This window comes from Mizuhopecten yessoensis, unplaced genomic scaffold, assembly GCF_002113885.1.
Source record: "Mizuhopecten yessoensis strain PY_sf001 unplaced genomic scaffold, ASM211388v2 scaffold11053, whole genome shotgun sequence".
In the NCBI taxonomy this organism is placed as follows: Eukaryota; Metazoa; Mollusca; class Bivalvia; order Pectinida; family Pectinidae; genus Mizuhopecten; species Mizuhopecten yessoensis.
In genome coordinates, this window is record NW_018408855.1 from 785,413 (window position 1) to 812,979 (window position 27,567).

The 27,567-nt window shown below is 38.1% G+C and overlaps 2 protein-coding genes across 3 annotated transcripts in view; one reads left to right on the forward strand and one right to left on the reverse strand.

The window, feature by feature from the left end:
- Positions 1-27,567, forward strand: LOC110465084 (sterol regulatory element-binding protein cleavage-activating protein-like). Of its 2 annotated transcripts, XM_021520661.1 has the most exons (25): positions 1-111; positions 3,052-3,256; positions 4,567-4,708; positions 5,315-5,475; positions 5,892-6,029; positions 6,489-6,568; positions 8,650-8,764; positions 8,962-9,143; positions 11,219-11,345; positions 13,682-13,794; positions 14,261-14,355; positions 16,115-16,213; positions 17,541-17,834; positions 18,532-18,845; positions 19,173-19,617; positions 20,349-20,464; positions 20,721-21,337; positions 21,888-22,024; positions 22,452-22,537; positions 22,720-23,086; positions 23,772-23,852; positions 24,344-24,556; positions 25,675-25,737; positions 26,102-26,293; positions 26,374-27,567. In XM_021520661.1, exons 2-24 carry the CDS (start codon positions 3,147-3,149, stop codon positions 26,282-26,284), a joined length of 4,278 nt encoding a protein of 1,425 aa, XP_021376336.1. In that variant the 5' UTR covers positions 1-111; positions 3,052-3,146; the 3' UTR covers positions 26,285-26,293; positions 26,374-27,567. The 2 variants fall into 2 exon arrangements, with proteins under 2 accessions (XP_021376336.1, XP_021376334.1); XM_021520659.1 differs by having other exon boundaries at positions 26,102-26,429.
- LOC110465085 overlaps positions 19,456-27,567 on the reverse strand; it is a 30,462-nt gene continuing 22,350 nt past the window's right edge. The window contains exon 13 of the mRNA XM_021520664.1: positions 19,456-19,534. Coding sequence (XP_021376339.1) covers positions 19,518-19,534 — 17 coding nt within the window. The 3' untranslated portion in view covers positions 19,456-19,517. The remainder of the gene's footprint in view (positions 19,535-27,567) is intronic.

A 27,567-nucleotide genomic window follows, 5' to 3' on the forward strand; every position in this document is an offset into this window, starting at 1 on the left:
TAGATAAGTTCACTTCCTATCACATTGTTTTGCAAGCAAACAAATTCTAAAAGTGATGCCTTGTGAGATATTGATCGTTTTTATACACATATAAAAGGATTTATTCAGACGGTAAGTGTATTTTGCATGATAAAGCTGTTCTAGATTGGCGAAAACTAAACAGACCTGTGCTATTTACCGACAACAACATGACACCGTGATGGCCCCCGATCGCGAGTAGTCACTGTTGAAAGCAGGCGCCAGTGACAGTGACTAGCAATCGGTGAATCCGGCTTGGGTTTTTTTCGTGTTGGTTAGCACTCGTTTTAAAAATGATGCGCGACTGTGAATATAACTTATTGAAAGCTCTGGAAAATGCACTTCATGCATTCGTGAATTTTTTTTTCTGTTTACATGGACGCAATGTCCCGCTCTACAGAAGAAACTTAGAATGAAAACACATGACTATTTAGTGGCAAATTTCGTGTCTTTCTGGAACCGTACTATAATTTTCTACAATAATAAACCTTTGTAACAGGAGATGGAAAAATGCATGGCCAGATCACACGGACCCGCAACTACGTAGCCAGCGACTGAAAGTCTTAACAAGATCAATATCAATAGTAGTCAGGTCGGGGAAAACCACTAACTTGCGTATCATACGCAAACTCTACTATTATATACGCCAATAGGGGTATGGATTTGTTACTAAAAATAGCAAAAGTCACTTTAATCTTAACTTTTTCAAATTGTTTGTCCAAGTCGCATTTATTCTTTCATGAAATTACATAATACAAATGCAAAAATAAACTTTATTTGCATGTGGGAAAGTGCCAAAAATAGATGCAATACTTCCGGTAAAGTTACATCAACTTTCTAAGTAGCCAACGCTTTCAGTCAACATCTTTTAGCAAAATATTATTTACCTTGTCGTAAATTGATGCTATTTTCAATAATATCTTGCAAAAGTTACTGTTAAAGCGATTTGGGTTATTTTTAGTAACAAATCCATACTCCAACTTGCGTATAATAGGCTAGTTTTCAAATATACGCAAGTTGGTGGTTTTATATGTTCTACCAATTAAGCTACCTGCTTGCTGACTATTGACCTAGTTTCTCCCTCCTTTTTTTCTAAGTCATCTAGACATAACATATTTACAACCCAGGTTCGAGTACCCCCTTACAAAGCATACACACAATGCTTGAAACAAGGGTTTGTGATCACCGGCAAGAAATGTAGTAGGAGTGGGAAAATGCACGCCCAGACCAGGGTTCTCACGTACCCCAGACCATCTGAACACTAGACAGATGCTCTACCAATTGAGCTATAGCTACCTGAGCCCCTTCAATCGGACCAGTCTAGCTCTGCTACACACATTAATACAAAAAATGAAATCCAACTTCAATTTTTTTGTAAATTTCAGAAAACCTTCCACTTATAGTTCTGTTCATTCTGAAGTAGAGGAAGACATTGGAATGATATATATATACAAGCCTAAAATTTCATTAAACACATTTGAAAAAATAAAGAAACCTTTTGACTTTTCATGTTCTATTTGGTTTCTATACATGATAATTAATATTAATAAAAAAAAGCGGTTCAAAAGAGAGCAACTAAAATATGTCCCAGAACTATATATTAAAGGATCTTTTATATCTGGGAGACTAAAACACCTAAAATTACCAGCTCAATCATACATGTATGTAAAGAAGACAGAAGGAGGTATAAAAAGACGTCAAGTCATCTACATTTAATGGATCTATATATATTTTTTTTTATAAATCTATAATAAGTTTTTCCTGTGAAGATGAAGACCTAGTTTTTAGCTATGAGCCACAGTTTTGTAACTTTAAGCTGTTTATATGTAAATTGATGTATTATCACAATAAATGAGGTCTTTTTATATCTGAAGCGTTATAGTCTAGTGTACATGTAGATGATGTAGAATCCTGTTCCAGAAACTTGTCATTTCATGCTATAACACATACCTTATATATAATATTATCCTTAGAACTTAAGAAAGTTTAAATTTCCTACCTGAATAATGCTATTATGATTTTGTGACATATTATGCCAAATGTGATGTAACAAACCAATGGAACAACCTTTGGGGATCCGATGTATAGAAGTTCTGTTACAAGCTTGAATTCTATTAACAAAAAGTTAAACTGTAAACTTTAAATTATAATATTTGATTTAAACCTTTCACCACTGTAGACCATGATGGACTTATCCAGATCAATGAATGGTAAAGTCTACTGAAGTTACATAGGGGTGAAAGGGTTAAATAAATCAATGTGCTGTCAGTGTCTCAAACATGTCCTATCGATTAAATACCCCCTAAACCTCAACAGAACAGGATTCATTCCATATATTCACATTAATTAAGTGCTGCAGTGTTTGATACAGTAATTTCAAAAATAACACCAAACCATTTGATGTCATCAAACAGCTAACTGCTGCATGTATACACTGTCCTTGGTTAGATAAACAGCGAATACATATTGATAACAACGTTAAAGCAATTTGACATGCAAATACTGTATCTTTATTTCAATCGGAAACATCTGAAAAATATATACAATAGTTTAAATGTAGGAATATTGAATTCCAGTTTCAGTGGATTTTTTTTTTTTCAATGCATATTAATGCCAATCTGAGATTGCCAGATATTCATGTCCTCGAAGCCTTGTGTTTTATTTATTTTAACATCAATGTTGACCATACAGGTCCAAATTCCTTGGTTAAAGGGAAGGTTACAGGTAAGACAGGCTATTATGCAAACAGACTAACTCCTAGAAAATCAAAAAAAGAATAGTCCTAAAATGTACCTACGCGGAAGAATTTTAATTGTGACAGATTCTGATCATCACTTGTACTTACAATAGAGGAGTCATCATTTTGCTCTACAAGCTTCCTGGCCTGGGGCTTGTTACACAAGACCACATTTATAACACGTCAAAACACATTCAGCCACAAGTATATAACAGTGCATGTAGATTGTGTATACATTTGAGTAAATGTGAGTTTGTTTTACACATTAATTGAACTAATGGTGTTAAAATTTGCAGGAATCAGACATGTGAAAGCTGTTTAGCCATGAGAAGTCTATGCTGACTTCATCCCTACAGTGTGAGGATTTTATGGTTGGCACCGAGTTGCTGCCATGTCCCTACAGGACCGAGTAGCGCGGATATACTACACCCATGGGTTGTTCTGTGCCAGTCACCCCTACTCCATTCTCTGTCTGGTCATCAGCCTCATGCTGGTCACGTTGTAAGTACAATTTAATTTTACACTAGTAAATCAATGGTACATATAAACATGTAGGTAATTCCATTTGATCCCTTTCTGCACTGTGTCACATTTAAGTAAAATTACACGTACTTAATAAATTACTATGTATGAACATGTAATCATATTTGAATATTTGCTAATTTTGAAATGCTAATTTAAAGGCAATGTTTTAATTTAAAAAAAATAAACAGTAAAAATTAAGTTCGACCAAAAATATAGCTGTAAGGTTTTGACCCGCAAATGACAAGATGTTGAAAAGTAGTTATTACTTGTATATAAATTTATATAATGAAGGCTTTAGACACATAAATCAATGCCTGTAAACTTACATTAATTGTCATGATACTATAATATAATGCCAACTGTATGCGTAATAGATTACAGTTTAAGGAATAATTATATATTAATTATATGCATTAGTTTTGACTTTTGCCAATGGCAAAGTTTGTGCACAATAATTTGTTTCATGTAAAAAATAATTAGGTCAGTAGAAAATGTTAATGATTTACTGATACATGTATCTGCATAGCTGTTAATAAGGAAATAGCTCTGGGTCACAGTCACTTTGGTACACAATGTGTTTCCTTATGTATATATATATAACTGACTGTGACATGGTGCATAAAGATTATGAAAAGTGCTTGATTTAAAGTCACTGCTTGAAAAGTACCCACAAATATTCTGAATAAGTAATGGAATTAACTCAGTATTCTTTTGAGAAGTACTGGAATATATGATACATACCCAAGTGCTATTCAAGGAATATTGGGCCTGAAAGGTCAATGTAATTCTGCAGCGCTATGAATGTTTTGACGTCACCAACCCACGACTAGAGTGATCCAAATATTGAAGAAAATGCACAAAATATCATGAAATTGTCATTTCTTTTGGTGATTTAAGCTTTTAAGGGAATTACAATCCTACTGTATTTTGAGGTTTATGGCAGTATATCACAATTTACTGTCACAAATATCCATTGTACTAGCTTTGCTCTGCGTCTTCAGCAAAACTCAATTTGCAACAGTATAATCATCATGCACTGCCACAAATCTCAAAATACAGTAGCTACATCAATAGGGTTATCCCCTTATTATGGTCACTAACAGGTTACAGATTATATACTAACCGTTATTTGAACTCTGTATGTTACAGCTTGCCGTTGCTCTGTGTTCCGTTACCACACAAATCTCAAAATACAGTAGCTACATATATAGGGTTATCCCCTTATTATGGTCACTAACAGGTTACAGATTATATATTAACCGTTATTTGAACTCTGTATGTTACAGCTTGCCGTTGCTCTATGTTCCGTTACCAGGAAATGTACCTGTGGAACATATTGTGCCCCTCAGGGAAGATATGTCACCAACAGATTCAGTCTCTCCTAACCTCAAAGACAGCAACAATGAGGGCGAGCTAAAACCTAGATGGGTAAGGCTTAATGTGAATAAATGAGGGTGAGTCGAAACCTGTATGGTTAAGGCATTAAGAGAATAAATGAAGGTGAGTTGAAACTTAAAAGATTGGAAAGACCTGAATTTAAAGAGAATAAATGAGGTTGAGCTGAAAACTAGATGGGTTAGGTTTCATCAGAATGGTTAACAGAAACATATATTAGTAGAAAGCCACAGATTCTAGAAAGAAAGATCAGTTTCTTAGGCAATACATATTAACTCAGTATTTAATTTTGAACAACACTTTCCTGGTCAAGCCAGAAATGTTGAGTTTCACCGATTGTGAGTCTCATAGATTCTGGTAAAAAATTACAATTCCTAGATTTTCCTAGCTGGTTGTGAGGTCTAGAGTTTTTGACAGCATTTGAACTTCTGTAATTTTGTCAGAGTAAAATAGTTCTAAGTAATATAATGATGATATACTGTGTTGCCAGCAAATCTTCCTGCTTTCAATCTCAAATCATGGAGATTTCTTTGCCATTCTCCCATCTTGACGTGTTTGTGAATCCATGTATATCTTAATTATAATATGTCAAAACTTTTCCGACCTGACATGACAAGACCTTTAAAATGACCATTTCAGCTGAAGGGACCACCAGTGGGCTATGTACAGCAGATAACAGTCCGGGCAGCAGTGTATCCGTGGTCCTCCAATTTTCTTGCTCCCATGGATGCTTTCCGCACGCCGCTAAGCAAGGTGTTTGATGTCATACAACAGCTAGAAAACTTCAAGTTCTCTGACAAGTAAGAACTGGAAAGCTTTTAAAAGATTCCACTGTTATGTTACTTTAAAACAGCATTATTTCATGACACCATTGTAGATAGTCCTTTCACTTAGTATTCATAAATTTGATACACTTCTGTTTCTAAATAAAATATTTCTGGTAACTTGATAAAAACTTAGTTATTTCAACTCTTGGGAAGAATGTATTTAATATTTTTCAATTTTTCTTGGGTACAGAAATAGTATTTTTAAAAAAGAAGGAATATTATCAACGTTAAACATTATTAAAAAGTTTGGAAAAGAATTGTTGGTTGCAGTTGAAGGTTGATATGAAGACATGACTTTCATCTTTTTTCAGTAGAATGAGATAATGTTGGAAGATAGTCCAGAAACATGTTACTAGTAGTGAGTTTGACTAATTTGTTTTGTTATTTAGTGGGAAAGATGTGTCCGTGGCTGATGTGTGTCTACGTGTATCGGAGACAGTGAGAAGTAAACAGGTGAAGGGAATACTTCCCGAGTACGCCTGTCTGGAGGTGTCACCTGCTAACTTCTGGGGACGTAACAGGGAAAGGTGAAGTTAATACACGTAGCAATATCATACCTTATCAATGTGGTTTGATAAATTGTTTAAACACACCACACACTAAATTGTTCCTTAAATAGTTTATAAAGTTTATTTTACATTAGTTATGAAACAGGGTTTTCCAACTTATATTTATCACTCTGCTGGTCTGGATGTAAGTACGCAATGGGTTGTAAGGTGGGAGGAAACTAGAGTACCGAGAGGAAACCCACATGTTCAGACCCAATATATATACCTTCTGACTTCATCCAACTCCATACTCATATGGGAACTCCATGGATGCTCAAATAATTGAAAGTTTAAACATGCATTGGTCAAATATGAGGCTTTCATTATCTATTCAACAAATAAGAAACATAGACGATAAATCCCAGAAGTGTTATGTTACGCTAGCATTCAAAGTATAAACAGTGTGCTGAACAAACCATTTTCTTGATTGTTTTGCAGATTTATATCTGATGGGGATATCCTCAGAACCATCTTTCAGAAACGTGGCCAAACACTTGACACCTCTCCGTACCTCCGAGGTTTGTATAGATCTCCTTATCTCTGAGGTTTGTATAGATCTCCGTACCTCTGAGGTTTGTTTAGATCTCCTTATCTCCGAGGTTTGTATAGATCTCCTTACCTCTGAGGTTTGTATAGATCTCCTTACCTCAGAGGTTTGTTTAGATCTCCTTACCTCTGAGGTTTGTATAGATCTCCTTACCTCCGAGGTTTGTTTAGATCTCCTTATCTCTGAGGTTTGTATAGATCTCCTTACCTCTGAGGTTTGTATAGATCTCCTTACCTCCGAGGTTTGTATAGATCTCCTTATCTCCGAGGTTTGTATAGATCTCCGTACCTCCGAGGTTTGTATAGATCTCCTTATCTCTGAGGTTTGTTTAGATCTCCTTATCTCTGTGGTTTGTATAGATCTCCTTACCTCAGAGGTTTGTTCAGATCTCCTTATCTCTGAGGTTTGTATAGATGTACGTACCTCTGAGGTTTGTATAGATCTCTGTACCTCAGAGGTTTGTATAGATATCTGTACCTCAGAGGTTTGTTTAGATCTCCTTACCTCAGAGGTTTGTATAGATATCTGTACCTCAGAGGTTTGTTCAGATCTCCTTATCTCTGAGGTTTGTATAGATGTCCGTACCTCTGAGGTTTGTATAGATATCTGTACCTCAGAGGTTTGTTTAGATCTCTTTATCTCTGAGGTTTGTATAGATCTCTGTACCTCCGAGGTTTGTATAGATCTCCTTATCTCAGAGGTTTGTTTAGATCTCCTTATCCCTGAGGTTTGTTTAGATCTCTTTATCTCTGAGGTTTGTATAGATCTCTGTACCTCCGAGGTTTGTATAGATCTCCTTATCTCAGAGGTTTGTTTAGATCTCCTTATCCCTGAGGTTTGTATAGATCTCCGTACCTCCGAGGTTTGTATAGATCTCCTTATCTCAGAGGTTTGTTTAGATCTCCTTATCTCTGAGGTTTGTATAGATGTCCGTACCTCTGAGGTTTGTATAGATCTCTGTACCTCAGAGGTTTGTATAGATATCTGTACCTCAGAGGTTTGTTTAGATCTCCTTACCTCAGAGGTTTGTTTAGATCTCTTTATCTCTGAGGTTTGTATAGATCTCTGTACCTCAGAGGTTTGTATAGATATCTGTACCTCAGAGGTTTGTTTAGATTTCCTTACCTCAGAGGTTTGTATAGATATCTGTACCTCAGAGGTTTGTATAGATCTCCTTACCTCAGAGGTTTGTTTAGATCTCTTTACCTCTGAGGGTTGTTTAGATCTCCTTACCTCAGAGGTTTGTTTAGATTTCCTTACTTCTGAGGTTTGTTTAGATCTCCTTACCTCTGAGGTTTGTTTAGATCTCCTTACCCAGAGGTTTGTTTAGATCTCCTTATCGCTAAGGTTTGTATAGATGTCCGTACCTCAGAGTTTTGTTTAGATCTCCTTATCCCTGAGGTTTGTATAGATCTCCTTACCTCTGAGGTTTGTATAGATCTCCTTATCTCTGATGTTTGTATAGATCTCCTTACCTCTGAGGTTTGTTTAGATCTCCTTACCTCTGAGGTTTGTATAGATCTCCTTACCTCTGAGGTTATATAGATCTCCTTACCTCTTAGGTTTGTATAGATCTCTTTACCTCTGAGGTTTGTATAGATCTCCTTACCTCTGAGGTTTGTTTAGATCTCCTTACCTCTGAGGTTTGTATAGATCTCCTTACCTCTGAGGTTATATAGATCTCCTTACCTCTTAGGTTTGTATAGATCTCTTTACCTCTGAGGTTTGTATAGATCTCCTTACCTCTGAGGTTTGTTTAGATCTCCTTACCTCTGAGGTTTGTATAGATCTCCTTACCTCTGAGGTTTGTATAGATCTCCTTACCTTTGAGGTTTGTAGCTCAGTTTAGTACCACCAAATGGTTATTTCCGATTGGCTAATTATGAATTGAGCCCAAATTAGATTAATGTGTGTGTGAAAGTAGTAAATGCATTTATTGTCTCGCTGAAACTTACCTTAATACTTAGATTACAACTTACAGTATTTAATGTTGAATTAAGATGTTAAAACTGCAAACTGTCTGTTGAAGTAAAGTTATAATCTCTGTTACAGATATTTTACTGGGAGTACCCTACAAAAACTCTGGTGTGTCACGATATTTCATCAGGAACCTACAGAGAACAATCTCATTTGCTGTCACTATTGTATTGAAGAAAAATGATCAAAAGTAAGTTATTTCTTGTTGTCAATTTACAATAATGTACAGAGTATTGTAATTCTGTATAAACTGTAAAGTGTATTTCATAGCATTTAATTTTCACTTGTTTTGCTGTGTCATTCTTTTTCATGAAATTTTGAAAATGTTCTCTGCTTGAAGATCTTTGGTTTAGTTAGTTGTGATTAACTTAATGCTTTTGTTGTTAGATTTATTGATGCTTTGAAGAACAAACTGGTACTAGCCTTTCCAGACACTCTAAAGAATGTTAACAACACAGAACCAGAACAGCTAGTACATGTACATTACAAGGAGAACCGGATCCTCCTCGAGTACAAGCCCCTCATTCTCACCTACGTAGCACTGGCCATGTATCTCTACTTCTCCGTCCGTGAGTATATACAAACCCCTTCTCCTACATAGCACTGGCCATGTACTATACTTCTCTGTCAGTGAGTTTATACAAACCCCTTCACCTATATACAAACCCCTTCACCTACATGAGTATATACAAACCCCTTTACCTACAGAGCACTGGCCATGTATCTCCACTTCTCTGTCCGTGAGTATATACAAATCCCTTCACCTACATACCACTGGCCATGTATCTCCACTTCCCCGTCAGTGAGTATATACAAACCCCTTCACCTACATAGCACTGGCCATGTATCTCCACTTCTCCGTCAGTGAGTATATACAAACCCCTTCACCTACATATCACTGGCCATACATCTCTACTTCTCTGTCCGTGAGTATATACAAACCCCTTTACCTACATAGCACTGGCCATGTATCTCCACTTCTCTGTCCGTGAGTATATACAAACCCCTTCACCTACATAGCACTGGCCATGTATCTCTACTTCTCTGTCCGTGAGTATATACAAACCCCTTCACCTACATAGCACTGGCCATGTATCTCTACTTCTCTGTCAGTGAGTATATACAAACCCCTTCACCTACATAGCACTGGCCATGTATCTCTACTTCTCTGTCAGTGAGTATATACAAACCCCTTCACCTACATAGCACTGGCCATGTATCTCTACTTCTCTGTCAGTGAGTATATACAAACCCCTTCACCTACATAGCACTGGCCATGTATCTCTACTTCTCTGTCAGTGAGTATATACAAACCCCTTCACCTACATAGCACTGGCCATGTATCTCTACTTCTCTGTCAGTGAGTATATACAAACCCCTTCACCTACATAGCACTGGCCATGTATCTCTACTTCTCTGTCAGTGAGTATATACAAACCCCTTCACCTACATAGCACTGGCCATGTATCTCTACTTCTCTGTCAGTGAGTATATACAAACCCCTTCACCTACATAGCACTGGCCATGTATCTCTACTTCTCTGTCAGTGAGTATATACAAACCCCTTCACCTACATAGCACTGGCCATGTATCTCTACTTCTCTGTCAGTGAGTATATACAAACCCCTTCACCTACATAGCACTGGCCATGTATCTCTACTTCTCTGTCAGTGAGTATATACAAACCCCTTCACCTACATAGCACTGGCCATGTATCTCTACTTCTCTGTCAGTGAGTATATACAAACCCCTTCACCTACATAGCACTGGCCATGTATCTCTACTTCTCTGTCAGTGAGTATATACAAACCCCTTCACCTACATAGCACTGGCCATGTATCTCTACTTCTCTGTCAGTGAGTATATACAAACCCCTTCACCTACATAGCACTGGCCATGTATCTCTACTTCTCTGTCAGTGAGTATATACAAACCCCTTCACCTTCATAGCACTGGCCATGTATCGCTACTTCTCTGTCCGTGAGTATATACAAACCCCTTCACCTACATAGCACTGGCCATGTATCTCTACTTCTCTGTCAGTGAGTTTATACAAACCCCTTCACCTACATAGCACTGGCAAAGTATCGCTACTTCTCTGTCCATGAGTATATACAAACCCCTTCACCTACATAGCACTGGCTATGTATCTCTACTTCTCTGTCCGTGAGTATACACAAACCCCTTCACCTACGTAGCACTGGCTATGTATCTCTACTTCTCTGTCAGTGAGTATATACAAACCCCTTCACCTACATAGCACTGGCTATGTATCTCTACTTCTCTGTCCGTGAGTGTATAGCAACACTTGACAATCTGTCTTTGTGAAAATTCTGTAAAAAAAACCTTGAAAATACATAAAGAGGTATTACCAAAAATTTAATCCTTGTCAATTTATGTGATAAATATTATAGTGCCATTTACATGATTTTTCCATATTTTTTTGTAAAGAGATATTTGAATGAAAGCCAACTATATATGCCTGTCCATTAGAACATAACAATTTTTTCATGTATCAAAACAAATTTGAGATTGCCTTAAGCGATTTTGTCAATAGTAAAATCAATCATCAAGAAAGATTTGAGATCTGGTCACCTTTATTTATTTTTAATGTTCTGTCAACCTTGAACTTTGACCTTTCCAGGAAAGATAGAGATGGTGAAGTCCAAGTGGGGTCTGGCTGTCAGTGCTGTAGTGACCATCGTGTCATCACTCCTGAGTTCTGTGAGCATCTGTACCGTGTTTGGATTAACACCCACACTCAACGGAGGGTATGTACACAGGGTTCTTATGGTTAACAGAGGGTATGTACACAGGGTTCTAACACTTAACGGGGTTATGTACACAGGGTTCTAACACTTAAAGGAGGGTATGTACACAGGGTTCTAACTCTTAATGGAGGGTATGTACACAGGGTTTTAACACTTAACGGAGGGTATATACACAGGGTTCTAACACTAAATGGAAGTAATGAACACAGGGTTCTAACACTAAACGGAAATAATGAACACAGGGTTCTAACACTTAACGGAGGGTATATACACAGGGTTCTAACGCTTAACGGAGGGTATGTACACAGGGTTCTAACACTTAACGAAGGGTATATACACAGGGTTCTAACACTTAATGGAGGTAATGAACACAGGGTTCTAACACTAAACGGAAGTAATGAACACAGGGTTCTAACACTTAACGGAGGGTATATACACAGGGTTCAAACACTTAATGGAGGGTATATACACAGGGTTCTTACACTTAACGGAGGGTATGTACACAGGGTTCTAACGCTTAACATAGGGTATGTACACAGGGTTCTAACACTTTACGGAGGGTATGTACACAGGGTTCCAACACTTAACAGAGGGTATGTACACAGGGTTCTAACACTTAATGGAGGGTATGTACTAATAGAATCTATCGCTACTGGTTGTGTAAGATAGAGAAATCTCAACCTGAGGACTAAGATTTTTTGACCAGAACGAGGCTTGCCGAGTTCTTGACAAAAAATCTTAGTCCGAGGGTTGAGATTTCTCTATCTTACACAACCAGTAGCGATTGATTATTTTTCTCCCATATCTAACAGTATTTTAATGTGAAATAAAGGTAAACATGGACCCAAAACACATACAGGCAATTTGTTGATGGATTGTTGACGTGACGTCATTGTATTGTTGAAGTGACGTCATGCCATTGTTATGAATAGGGGAATCCCCCCGTCTCAACCCTAGGGCGGAGACAGATAAATCTAGCACTGGCAAAACGGGAGATAAATCTGTCAGGTGTGGGAGAAACAGGGTTCTAACACTTAACAGCGGTAATGTACACAGAGTTCTAACGCTTAATGGAGGGTATGTACACAGGGTTCTAACGCTTAACAGAGGGTATGTACACAGGGTTTTAATGCTTAATGGAGGGTATGTACACAGGGTTCTAACACTTAACGGAGGGTATATACACAGGGTTCTAACACTAAACGGAAGTAATGAACACAGGGCTCTAACACTTAACAGAGGGTATATACACAGGGTTCAAACACTTAATGGAGGGTATATACACAGGGTTCTTACACTTAACGGAGGGTATGTACACAGGGTTCTAACGCTTAACAGAGGGTATGTACACAGGGTTCTAACACTTAACAGAGGTAATGTACACATGGTTCTAACGCTTAACGGAGGGTATGTACACAGGGTTCTAACACTTAACGAAGGGTATATACACAGGGTTCTAACACTTAATGGAGGTAATGAACACAGGGTTCTAACACTAAACGGAAGTAATGAACACAGGGTTCTAACACTTAATGGAGGGTATATACACAGGGTTCAAACACTTAACAGAGGGTATGTACACAGGGTTCTAACACTTAATGGAGGTAATGAACACAGGGTTCTAACACTTAATTGAGGTAATGAACACAGGGTTCTAACACTAAACGGAAGTAATGAACACAGGGCTCTAACACTTAACAGAGGGTGTGTACACAGGGTTCTAACACTTAATGGAGGGTATGTACACAGGGTTCTAACACTTAACAGAGGGTATGTACACAGGGTTCTAACACATTATGGAGGGTATGTACACAGGGTTCTAACACTTAACGGCGGTAATGTACACAGGGTTCTAACGCTTAATGGAGGGTATGTACACAGGGTTCTAACGCTTAACAGAGGGTATGTACACAGGGTTTTAATGCTTAATGGAGGGTATGTACACAGGGTTCTAACACTTAACGGAGGGTATGTGTTACTTAATTCGATCGGTTTTAATGATTTTTATTGAAACATGAAAATACAATTTTAAGATAGCAATAAAATTTTAGTGCTTTTGACACCTCACAATTGTTAAGTAAGCTACATTGACCCTTAGGCACACCATCCTGACTTGTCTACCAGATAGGGGATACCGCTGAGTCTATTTTACTGTCAAATAGTTTACTCCAGATTGAAGGTTAAGATGCCTTCCTGTCACACAGTGAGGTTTTGTATAGATTCTTTTCTGTTATTTATTGAAAGTTAAGGTTTAGACTGGTTAATTTCTATTTTGAATTTTGGAAACAAATGCTGTAAAATTCTCTTAGTTCGAATGTATTCGTTTGGTGTTACAGCGAGATCTTCCCCTACCTTGTGGTACTGATTGGTGTGGAGAATGTGATGGTCATCACTAAATCTGTTGTGTCCACTCCTGTCAACCTAGAGGTCAAGCATAGGATAGCTCAAGGTAAATATAGCAGCTGTTTTGGAATGTTTGATTGGCATCATAAGTAGAGATATACCAATACTGACTCACTCCAGTAATTCTCCTGTACAGTTAAATGTTCATAGAAAAAAAACCTTACCAGGCCTCAATATCATTTATCTTGTACCAATCTGCAGCTACAAAACCTCTGGTGTAACTGTTATCACTTCGTTATTTTTTATCACTGACTAGCCTAATATTGTCCTAATGTAATGTGTTCTATAACATTTTATTATCAATTAAATGTTATGTAAAAAAAAAGGTAACCACCATTGAATCTTATTTTAGATGTAATAGTTTGATCATATGTATAATATGATACACGTATCTCTCCGAGAAAGTTATAATTATCACTTTCTCTAGCCTTCGACCAATTTCCCAGAATGTTGGTGTCTAATTCTCTGAATTCCCATTCTCATTTCAAACAAGTTACATGATTATTCTGTAGGTATCAGCAAAGAGGGCTGGTCCATCACTAAAAACCTGGCTACAGAACTCATGATCATTATTTGTGGCTTTTTCACATTTGTGCCAGAAATACAGGTATGCAATATTTAGGTCACCTGAGCTTTAGCTCAAGTGACCTATTGCTATCCGTTTTCGTCCGTCGTCGTCCGTCGTCCGTCGTCCGTCGTCCGTCGTCCGTTAACATTTTACATTTCAAACTTAAAGTCAAGTTCTGCTGGGCCGATTGAACTGAAAGTTGGTAGGAATGATCGCCTCATGGTCCTGACAAAGTGTTGTTATTTTTCGGGTCGATCAGAAATCCAATATGGCCGCCACGGCCGCCATTTTGAAAACCTATTTCAAACTTAAAGTCAAGTTCTGCTGGACCGATTGAACTGAAAGTTGGTAGGAATGATCGCCTCATGGTCCTGACAAAGTGTTGTTATTTTTCGGGTCGATCAGAAATCCAATATGGCCGCCACGGCCGCCATTTTGAAAAACTATTTCAAACTTAAAGTCAAGTTCTGCTGGGCCGATTGAACTGAAAGTTTGTAGGAATGATCGACTCATGGTCCTGACAAAGTGTTGTTATTTTTCGGGTCGATCAGAAATCCAATATGGCCGCCACGGCCGCCATTTTGAAAAACTATTTCAAACTTAAAGTCAAGTTCTGCTAGGCCGATTGAACTGAAACTTTGTAGGAATGATTGACTCATGGTCCTGACAAAGTGTTGTTATTTTTCGGGTCGATCAGAAATCCAATATGGCCACCACGGCTGCCATTTTGGAAAACTATTTCAAACTTAAAGTAAAGATCTACTTGGCCGATTGAACTGAAACTTTGTAGGAATGATCGAATCATGGTCCTGACAAAGTGTTGTTATTTTTCGGGTCAATCAGAAATACAATTTGGCTGCCATGGCCGCTATTTTGCTACTAAGTTCTAATAGGCCGATCTCACTTAAAATTGGTCTAGGAATGATCAGCTCATGGTCCTGACAAAGTTAAGTTAACATTATACTATTTTTTACTCAAATTGGTACATATTTCAACAACAAAAATAAATACTGTAGACTCAGGTGACCGTTTAGGCCCATGGGCCTCTTGTTTTGTATTTCAATCTATGTTAATTCACTCAGGCTTCTGGTGGTTTATGATTTTGAACTTTTGAATAGTTACGATGTGAACTATTTGTTTATATCTATTAGGGCTTTGGTTATATAAATGTATTCAATATAAACATGAAATGTGTTTTTATGCAAATGCAGTTTTCTTAGAATGGCAACTTGTCGGATAACTAGCCCAAAATTCTATCTTTCTGCCATATTGTTAGTTATATTTATAAATTTATGAGTCGACATATTGATTGATGTTGTTTTCTGCCAATTTTGAGAAGAGAAAGTTATGAAGCTGCTTTAAGTTTTGCAACAGAAAACCACTTGCTGGTAGTGTGGTACGTTTTGTGTTAAAAGTCACTGTAATGTTTATACATGTTGATGTTCTAGGAGTTTGTACTATTGTACAGAAGTAATGTGTATACATGTTGATGTTTTAGGAGTTTGCACTATTGTACAGAAGTAATGTTTATGCATGTTGATGTTTTAGGAGTTTGTACTATTGTACAGAAGTAATGTTTATACATGTTTATGTTTTAGGAGTGTGTACTATTGTACAGAAGTAATGTTTATACATGTTGATGTTTTAGGAGTTTGTACTATTGTACAGAAATAAGGTTTATACATGTTGATGTTTTAGGAGTTTGTACTATTGTACAGAAGTAATGTTTATACATGTTTATGTTTTAGGAGTGTGTACTATTGTACAGAAGTAATGTTTATACATGTTGATGTTTTAGGAGTTTGCGTTGTTTGCCATGGTGGGTCTCCTCACAGACTTCTTCCTCCAGATCGTTTTCTTTGTGACAGTGTTATCAGTGGACATCAGGAGGATGGAGGTAGGTAACAGTGTTATCAGTGGACATCAGGAGGATGGAGGTAGGTAACAGTGTTATCAGTGGACATCAGGAGGATGGAGGTAGGTAACAGTGTTATCAGTGGACATCAGGAGGATGGAGGTAGGTAACAGTGTTATCAGTGGACATCAGGAGGATGGAGGTAGGTAACAGTGTTATCAGTGGACATCAGGAGGATGGAGGTAGGTAACAGTGTTATCAGTGGACATCAGGAGGATGGAGGTAGGTAACAGTGTTATCAGTGGACATCAGGAGGATGGAGGTAGGTAACAGTGTTATCAGTGGACATCAGGAGGATGGAGGTAGGTAACAGTGTTATCAGTGGACATCAGGAGGATGGAGGTAGGTAACAGTGTTATCAGTGGACATCAGGAGGATGGAGGTAGGTAACAGTGTTATCAGTGGACATCAGGAGGATGGAGGTAGGTAACAGTGTTATCAGTGGACATCAGGAGGATGGAGGTAGGTAACAGTGTTATCAGTGGACATCAGGAGGATGGAGGTAGGTAACAGTGTTATCAGTGGACATCAGGAGGATGGAGGTAGGTAACAGTGTTATCAGTGGACATCAGGAGGATGGAGGTAGGTAACAGTGTTATCAGTGGACATCAGGAGGATGGAGGTAGGTAACAGTGTTATCAGTGGACATCAGGAGGATGGAGGTAGGTAACAGTGTTATCAGTGGACATCAGGAGGATGGAGGTAGGTTACAGTGTTATCAGTGGACATCAGGAGGATGGAGGTAGGTAACAGTGTTGTTGTTCATGGGGTCATTTAGTTTGTCACTTCCTCATATATCATCTACTCTGTCTCCAACAATTACCAAATGTTGTATGTGAGCACTCTTGGGAAGACAGAGAGTAACATGCTGATATTTGGTCTTCTGCCCAATGATTCATAGAGGTATGGCTCTTTGTTCGTTTTATTTCATTACTATTTTTCAAATGTTAACCAAACTTACTTATGTGTTTTGGGAAGTTAAAGTGTCACATACTGAACGCAAGTCTCATGTGCCACTATAGATGGACCTCTTTGCGGTTTTTAATGCTAAAATTTTCCTGAGCATTACTTCCTGCTATTTCACCTACTATTACCTAACTTACCATACTTGTATGTATTGAGATTTTTATTTTCTTCAATGAAAAGTCTACGTAAGTGCACCATCATAGCTGCATCCTTTGACTGGTGAGAATTATGGTTTTCTTACAATGATAATCTATTTTTAGTTTTTTTGTTTAACAGTCCTTAATATGATTGTAAAATACGATACATTGTATTGTATTACATTTTGTTATCGTTATTCCTCTAGCTGTCTGACCTGAACAAACAGCCTCTGATCTCGACCGTCGGTTCAGCTGGGGAGAACAAGCAGTATGAACCACTGATCAGGTGTCCTGTCAAGGCTTACATTGGTGACTCAAGGAATCTGCACATACAGAAGTCACCTACGACACCGTCGACCCAGGGCGCTCCCAGGTCACCTCCCATCACTCCCAGGGAAATTGACCAGTTCTTTGAAAACGCAGCAATCAACATTCAGTCACGTCGCCTCAGACTTCTGTACTTCTGGGCGAGTACCCGCATGGTACAGAGGATGATCATGGTGAGAATCATCAGTTTTGAATACAAGCATGTGTTTATGTTGATTATTTGATTTTTCGCACACAGATATATTGCGACTGAATTTGACCTTTTAGCTTACTCATTCCTTCTATTTGAAAGTGTCTTGGTTCTTTTTATGGTCCAAGGGTATCATCTCTGCACCATGATTTACTGATTTACTGATTAATGATGACACTGTTTGGAATTTTTGAAGACTCTGAATTAATTTTAATTCTTAATAGGTAAAATATGGTGACTCTCCAATTATAATGTTTTGTTCTGATTTGTAAGTGATAATTTAAATACAGCAAGTTTTAATAAGGTATTAAAATCAATCTTTCGCAAAAACAATGAATGCAAGACATCCCACACTATCCTGCATTCTACAAATATCAACTGACATGAATTACAATAAGTTGAAGAGAAGACAAAATTATATAAATATTAACCTTTTTTTTTGAAGTCTGGAAGATCTTTTTATTTACTTTATTAATCACTCTCAAGACAATAATGCGAAGTCGAATAACTGAACATGTGTTGTTGAATTTTCACAAATGTCAAAGTCTATGTACTGTTACTGCTGAGCCGAGATTAGGTAAGATGTCACTTTATAACAATACAGGTAGCATAACAATACAGGTAGCCCAGGGTCAAACTTCAGTAAATATCACTTTCTTATATTGCTTCCTCTGTTGTAGGTATGTACAGTGATTTGGATCTCACTCATTGTCTATAAGTCTGGTCTGGTTGAACATCTCACCAACTCCACATCAAAAATTAATCTGACATCAAGTTCATTTGAAAATCTGGATAAAGGGCAGTTAGCAAGTCAACAAAATTCGCAACAAAATGGCCACCAAAAGGAGGATGCTGGGATTGGGTGGTCATGGAGACCAGGAGAGGAGGAGGATCCACGTCCAGTGGAGCACACACAGTTTGACATGTGGAGACAGTTAAACTACAAACACTGGCCAACACTGTTTGCCTACTACAACATCACTTTGTATGGGAAGTAAGTTATTATCAACACTGGCCAGCTCTGTTTCTACTACAGCAACACTTTGACAACTTGGCTTCCAGGTCTTAAGTGTTTGACACAGGTTCTGTACTTCTAAACAGGGTCTGAAATAAATGAATGGATATGTCAAGCGCAATATTGTTATGAAATAAAACTCACTATTCTTTAAAAAAAATAAGAAAACATCCAAGTGTGTATTAGTCATAACTTAATTTAACAGGTATTGGTAAAGTTATAAACTATATAACAATTACCGTTATAAGCCACACACTGATATCCAGTAAAACTTCCAAGTATTACATCACTCTGTTTCTCTTCCAGATTCATCAGCATCTTACCCACAATTCACCTGTCAATGATAGTCGACCCACAGGAAGCCATTGACATGCGTCACCCATCAGAACAGGATGGCAGTCCATCCAAACCAGTCATTCCACAGTTTGATAAATCTCAAGAATCCTCATCTTTACCTGTAGACAAAAGTGAAGTTCCAGACTTAAATGATCTATCGGCATGGTACTTACACAATTACGATGCTGAACACATCAAACAACTTTATCCTAAATCTTACCGGGAGGTGATCATCACAGTCTTCATCATCATTCTCGGCTTCATCTGCATCAGTTACTTCATTGCAGCATGTTACCACAAATTGTGTCCCCGTGACTATGGACGGCGCAAGTCTAAGAGCAAGCAGAGGAGGAAGGGCATGTATTACAAACAGATTAAGGAGTCTGTCCCCAAGGTTCTACAGGGCCATGTACAGGTAAGTAACAGACATGTTTTACAAACAGATTAAGGAGTCTGTCCCCAAGGTTCTTCAGGGCCATGTACAGGTAAGTAACAGACATGTTTTACAAACAAATTAAGGTTTCTGTCCCGAAGGTTCTACAGGGCCATGTACAGGTAAGTAACAGACATATATCAAATACAGTTGAAGAATTATTCATCAAGGTTCTGCTTTGGTACGTACAAATAGGCAATAGGCATATAGTATATGCAATATAAAGAGTCTGTTCCCAAGATTCCACTTTGTCTATAGTAAGGTAATAAATTTATATTAAAAATGGTTAAAGAATCTGTCCCGTTAACTTTTCACAGCTATGTTGTAGATAAAAATTTACACCATTACTGTAACAGGCCTAAATCTTCACAGCCTCGTTCATTAAATCAATGGAAATATTAAGCTTTATCACATGATCACTTACAATAAATATACATCTTGTGACACGTCTACTGGAGCCTTATAGTAGAGAATCAATGTAGTGTTTTAGTATGTTCATGTTTAGGGTTTAAAATTTATTTTCTCATATTGGGTTGACATAATAAATATGATAGTTACAATGGTACCAGATTTAATGCCATCAGAGTGGTACATATTACGCATCAGCTTTCTGTTGGTGTGTGGTAGAATTAATGATTTAATGTATCATAAATTGATCACATATTAAGAAAGATGAGTTGTTGATTTGACCTGAACTTTTTTTTCTATTGTAGGAGATAGAGTGTGTTGTGACCGATGGCCATTTCATCATCAGTTCCTGTTTGGGCGGTCAGATCCGTGTTTGGGACTCTGTGTCTGGCGACTGTCTGATGTCAATTATTAGAAAAAGGTGGGTGTGTCTAATTGATGTATCTGGTGGATTTGGGGTGTGTCTTGTGTAGAGGGGAAATAGTTTTAGCTGACTTGTCAAAACCTTAATACTATTTATGTTTACTATTATTCTACCATGTCAAATATTTCTAAAAAGTCTGTATTGAGTAATGGAAATAATCAAAACAAAAAAACAACAACACAGAAAAGTTTATTTTTCAAGGAGAGTTGAGAGTAAATTACCATGGTATTATATATTTGTTTATGTAATACAGTACTACACCACCTGTGAAGAGAAAGCCTTGTGTTGGTCGAAACATTGAAGACAGCGATGCTGATCTATATGATGAATACCATGGTGACAGCAGCACACTTTCAATGGATACATCTCTCCATCAGCAGGAGGCAAGATATGACCCTGACCAAGGACTTAGTGGAGGTCCCCGTCATCGTAGTCATAGCAACACCAAACCACCCGGTGATGCATGTCGCAGGAATATTTTCAATTTTGAGCCTGATTTGAACAGTACCATAGACACAAACTTTACAGCTTTAAGTTCAACAGGAAGTAGAAACAAACACTCCACCTTGTGTAAGGGGGATAACTCAAATTTAAATGTAAGCAGTCCTGGTGGTGTTTCATCTATAGCTTCCCCTGGAAGTGTCAGCAGCTTATCCCCAATGTCCTCCGGGGGTGACACTATTGCTTGTTCGCCCTCTCCTGGGGGTGGGGGGCCTAGTCTGAGTGGAACTACTCGTGCCTATGACTTCAGCAGTAAGTTTGACCATATCTACCGGGATCACAGACAGCTGGTGATGGAGAGTCAGGCAGGGATGATGGTCAACAATCCACAGATGTGGGAGGATAACCGTGCACGTAGCTGGAGTGCAGGTAATATAAATGATAAATGATAAACTATTGTAATAGATTAAATTAAGAGGATCCTGGCTGCCATAACTACCTCAGCACAATCACACTTCTAGGGATTGGAATGTTTGGTTTTGCATGATGAATTGTGTGATATACTTATCTCATTATTGCCTTCAGCAGAGGAACATATGGTCTTGTTATCTGACATCAGGAATGAATTATGCTCATACCTCCAGTTAATTCTTTCCCTTGGCAGCATTATGACATGAAAGTGTCCTCATCAGAAGCTAATAATATATTTAGTTCTATGTTAGTATGACTTTGTTTCTAATTGATTTCATTAAAAAAAATCCAATTTGATATGAAAATGCCCTTGTCCTCTCTCCCTATTGGAATTGCAACAAGGATCAAGACAGTCAACCATGTAACACTGGAAGAGTGTCTTCTCAAACAGTGAACATTTCTGTGACAATTGTTATTAATGAGATGAGCCTGAATAGTAATACATTGAATATAACATGACTTGATTGCTGTAACAGCAGTCCAGTAACCTTTTGACCTTTTTCACTAGGTGACCTGCCCATCACTCTACAACATGATGCTAGTCTGTTTGACACTGGTTTCCAGGACAACCAGGCGCCTTCTGTGTGGTGTATGACCTGTAGGGATGGACTCATTATCGCTGGCTGTGGCAATGGACGAATAGAGGTCAGAACTGGGGTCAAAGGTTAATACATGGGTTATAGATAAAGGGTCAGAGGTAAGAGTAGAGGTCAGGTGCTTGTACAAAGGTCAGAAACCAGTTCTGGTGCAATGGATATGTAAAAAGCCAGAGAACATTGGCTTATCAAGTCTTAGATTGTACAGTCGATACAGGCCAGGGGTCTTAGATGGGGATGTGAGCTTACTGCAAATCTCTAGATATTCTACTGTAGATTAGGGAGACATAACACATTCTAAATGTGAATGTCTCTTCTATACATGTTAAATTAAAACTAAACATAAAAGTGGATGATGAAGGAATTATTGCCTCCAAATCTATGCCGATATAATTGGAAAGACCCACATTAATCATTGCAGATTACAGTGTTTGGTGAATCTCTATCCCAGTAAATATTTCTTTTCTGTGTTACAGTTTTGGGACGGAGGGTCAGGAACACTCAAGTGTCTCTATGGTGACAGCAAAGAGGGTGTGACAGCACTCTGTTTCATCAGACATCGGTAAGCCAGGCTACAGGCCATGTGTAACGAGAGCCAGAGATTTGATAAGAGTGAAACAAATATTGTTATTAACCTGTAAAGCCAGACTACAAGCTGTGAAAAAGTGATATTTTAGTAACTTCTACAGATGAGTTATTCATGAAGGTAGTCCTATAAAAGTATATGGCTGTTTTCTCCACCAGGGTGGTAGCTGCACGACTCGATGGCACCATTGACTTCCTGGAAATGGAAACATTCCAGAACCCAGTCCAGCCACCTCATGTTCCTCCTACAGGCAGCCCAGCCAAGGGACATGTCCGCAATTACAGCCAGTCCCATATCAATCATCCCAGTCCCACCAAGAAACCAGGACATGTCCGTAACCATAGCCACACCTTCTTCACACCCACCATGAACCTCACTTGCCCAGTTCCAACCAGCATGAGGAAGTGGGAGGATATCATTCATGTAACTCAGATCCAAAGAATTAAAGCCCACCAGCAACCAATTGTCTCACTGCAGTGTCAAGGAGGGCGTGTTGTGTCTGCAAGCTCTGACCACACATTAAAGGTAGGTATAGCGTCTAGCTGCAGTCTCAGGGAGGGCATGTTGTGTCTGCAAGCTCTGACCATTCATAAAAGGTAGCTATAACGTCTAGCTGCAGTCTCAGGGAGGGCATGTTGTGTCTGCAAGCTCTGACCATTCATTAAAGATAGGTATAACGTCTAGCTGCAGTCTCAGGGAGGGCATGTTGTGTCTGCAAGCTCTGACCATACATTAAAGGTAAGTATTTAGCAAGTGTTTATGCAGGTCTTTGCCAAGGCTCACCAGAAAGTAACATAAAATCACTAGATCAATCCTATTTCATAAAGGAACAACGCTGCTATAATCAATCCAACCATTTGATAAATACAATGAATGAAAGCAATATAGTGATTATCTCCCTTTGAAGATCAGATCGGCCCTGTTGTGTCAGCTCTGACTACACTTTACAGGTAGGTAGAACCACCGGCCATCTCCAGCCTCAGAGTAGGCATTGTGATGAAGCAACACCTGATAATGAACTGTAACCAGTGCATTGTTTTGTGTTGAATTAATATGCTCTCCTATTATTTCATATATGTAAGCTTTAATAAAAAAAGTCACAAAATTGTCATATAGTAGAGAACCATATCGCTTTAATTTGTTTATGTTGAATATACAGTATTTCGGAGATGTATTGATATCAGTTATATATGTAGTGAACATGTTTTAGGTGTACAAGCTGGAGAACTGTCTCACCCTCTATACACTACACGGACACGAGGATAAAATTACAGTATTATATCTGGACAAGGTAAAGCACCAGTTACTGCTGTTAAACAATAAACAATTTTGGGTTAAAATAAATCTGTAAATTTTTGCATTAATTTGCACACATGAACACATACACATATTGTTCCTGTTGAGATTTGACTAACTTCATATAATAAGTGGCAATACAGGCCAAGTACATTATTTTAAGAAGTATGAGTAAAAAGTTGAAAAATGTTTTTAAATCTAACGTAAGAATGTTACAATCTTCTAATGACATAACAGGGGTGAAGTTTTGCATTTGTTCAACAGTAGTGTACAGTAAAACTTCAATATAATGCCTCTCGTTTCATTTGCCACCTCATTATCCCTTTTTTTCTTGGTTTCTGAAGAATTCCGTTATACGTTTCCCTCAAGTTATCGTCAAACCTCTTTATAATGCCAAAATTTATATGAAAAAAATGGTGGCATTATACCGAAATCTTCTGTACCTTAGTAAAGTTTTACAAATGATGATTTATAAATTCTCTCTAGTTACCACCGTACGCAGCAGCCAGTGGTGATGCCGAGGGTACAGTCCGCCTTTGGGACCTTCCCACGGGGTCATGTATACACAAGGTCAAATGTCACGAGGGAAACGTTGTGGCCTTGACCTGTACAACTAGATTTGTGATAAGCTCCGGACTGGACGATCTTCTAGTCATTTGGGACCGGTGTAAAGGAAACATACTCCACAGCCTCAGTATGGTCAGTGCTTCAGTGATTTAAACATAGTGTACAAAACTTGTTTTTTCAAGCAGGTCTTGGCAGTTATAAAGTAGGGTTATCTAATTGCACATCAAAAGGTGGGTACTAGGCCCCACAAATAATCCTTAATATATGGAAATTCCCTAATAACATCAGATTTTCCAAAAGAAACTATTACTCGAGGAAACTTAAATTGTTTTCCTAAACCTTAATAATGTTTTCCTACAGAAAAAACCCACTTAAGGATCTCCGTACAATTGCCGGAAAGTGTAACTAAGAATTGGAAGCTATTTAATCTAGCATGATTTTGGCTTTGATCAATCATTTATGAAAAGAAAACCATGCATTGCAGGACTAACGTGAGAAATAAATGAAACAAAGTGTAATCATCAACAGTGTTCGTAGTGTAAAAAAACACCACATGGTTAGATCAGAGTTCAAACCTGATCCTCAGGCTGCTAAACTTAAACTATCACTCTAACTGACAGAGCTTCTTCGTCGACGGAGGTGTCTTGGTCCAACTGTTCTACAGTTATATCCAAAGGGAAGTTAAGGGGAGGTAACTGCATATAGGAAAAACCACAATCAGTGGGACAGGGATCCTTAAGGAACATTTGTGAAATTTAGACCGAGAAAATAACTGTTTCTCTTGCTTGTTTCTTTTCTATCACTGTCATTGCTTCATTAGGGCCAGAAGAATCTTTACTACAACTTGATTGTCATTACAGTCTTACTTCAGGTTGTGTACCTTTTGAATATAGATGAAGTTCAAGTACTTATTTATAGTAACTACTTTGTATACAATACTTCTTAAATTTAGCTGTTTGATATGTTGATAGGTCATAAAAACAACCTTAAATTGATCACATTTTGAAAAATGTTAGATTTTTCTTTAGTAGATTATAAAGGATGAGAAAAAGATGTAAAATGTATCCATTTCATGTGTCAGGGATTGATGCTAATTGAGGCTACAACTCTTATCTGCCACACAATACAGGACGAAGATATTGTGTGGTAATTTTTTATGTTCATTTTTTTTTTTTTTTTTTATAAAGATTTCACTTTATTAATCATCAATTAGATCACGTTTGTTTATGTCTCCATTTCCTTTGTCACAGGATCCATGTGGTAATAACAGTCTGTCTCTGCTGAACAACAACCTATTGGTAACAGGGGGACAGGTAAGTCATACCTGTCTGATTGCTGGGAGGTGTGGGTGTGGTTGTGTAGGTGAGGAGGTAGGGGAAGACGAATATCTTTATTGATTAAATAATCGAAGCCCTCTCCTCAACTTTGGAGATTAATACAGGATGGCAGCTGGCAGACATCACATTATAGCAATATTATGTCTAAAACAAAACTTCCTTACTATTGTACCTACATCGGCCAAACTATATCTATTTATTTTGGGAAAGTTGAGTGTTGTTTATTGAAATTGAGTGTTGTGCCCCAGTACAAACTTCGTTATGACTCTTTGTTCATTTCTGATACACTTGTACCAAAGTTTGTCTGGAGCCTAATTTCCTATCCATTGTCTTTTCACAGGGGTGCATACATCTTTTAGATGTCAGTAAAGGTGAAATCCTCCGTACAGTACATTTAAGTGATTCAGAGCGGATGGCGTTTGTGAATCAGATAAAGGTTGTTGACAATACAGTGATAGTGTGTGATTACGCCAGCGAGATGAAAGTTATACACTTTCCTACAGTACTGGAAAAAGCAGATTAGGACAGGATGGTTCTCTACAGTACTGGAAAAAGCAGATTAGGACAGGATGGTTTCCTACAGTACTGGAGAAAGCAGATTAGGACAGGATGGTTTCCTACAGTACTGGAGAAAGCAGATTAGGACAGGATGGTTCTCTACAGTGCTGAAGAAAGCAGATTAGGACAGGATTGCCCTGTTCATCACTGGAGAAAGCAGATCAGGACAGGATGGCCCTGTTCATCGCTGGAGAAAGCAGATCGGAATGGGATGGTCCTGTTTAGTGCTGGTGAAGGACGAATCAAACAGGATAACTCCTTACAGTGTGGGGAAAAGCAAACAAGAACAGGATGATTTGGTAGAGTGCTGGAGCAGGCAGATTAGGTAAGGACCATTCTGTAGAGGAAAGTCCGGCTAGAACAGGAGGACTATGGACAGCAAGGGAAAAAGCATACTAGGACAAGACAATTCCCTACATTCTGGGAGGAGGCAGATTACAGGACAGTTCCATACAGTGCTGGAGGTGGCAGACCAGTACAGGACAAACATCTGGTGAAGATGCAGTGAAATTTCATTTCTGCATTGCATTACAGATCCAGGTGTCACACAGCCGCCGGATGTTACATATGCATCATATTAGAGTTCCTTGCATCACAAGGCAGCGAAAATCTCTCCTTCCCATTGTACTGAAGAATGCTAGCTCTAGTGTCACATGACGGCTAAATATCACCTACCCATCAAATTGGAGTTTGAGGCATTAAAAGGCAGCCAAGTCTCACCTACACATGATATTGGAGATACTGATTATGATATAGTCAGAAGGCAGCCAAATCTCACCTACTTGTCATATATAGAGAATCGGGCACCGGTATCACAGAACTTCTCTTACTTTTAGAACATACATGTACTACCATTTTAAACACTAATTTACTTAAGTTTTGCATTCCCCCCCCCCCCAAATGTTTTCGGCTGGTCATCTACTGTTTTCATTGATTGGTAATCTCTTAAAATAAATTCAGAATTAATTTGCTCTTCTAGCTAACCTTTGGGGAAATATTCTTCCTTAAATTTAAACTTTTTATGAATCAGTTGTCTTGAAGGCAAATACGTCTCACTTTCTTATTCTACATTTATCTTCTCTATGCATCGCAATTCTCGTAGGGTATTATGACTCGAACGAAATTTAAAATATTTGTGTGCTGTTTTAGTATCATGTAAGATATTAAATTGAACCCAGAAGTATTTCAATTATATACAATTTACTTTATATGACAGAGCTTTCAGTGAAGAATCTTTTTAATTGACCC

What these genes read in the sequence shown, in the direction of transcription:
- LOC110465084 (XM_021520661.1), top strand. Translation starts at nt 3,147, where the DNA reads ATGTCCCTACAGGACCGAGTAGCGCGGATATACTACACCCATGGGTTG. An exon ending in CATTTGTGCCAGAAATACAG is followed by an intron (nt 14,356 to 16,114) that starts GTATGCAATATT and finishes TTGATGTTTTAG; the next exon opens with GAGTTTGCGTTGTTTGCCAT. An exon ending in TGGTACAGAGGATGATCATG is followed by an intron (nt 17,835 to 18,531) that starts GTGAGAATCATC and finishes CCTCTGTTGTAG; the next exon opens with GTATGTACAGTGATTTGGAT.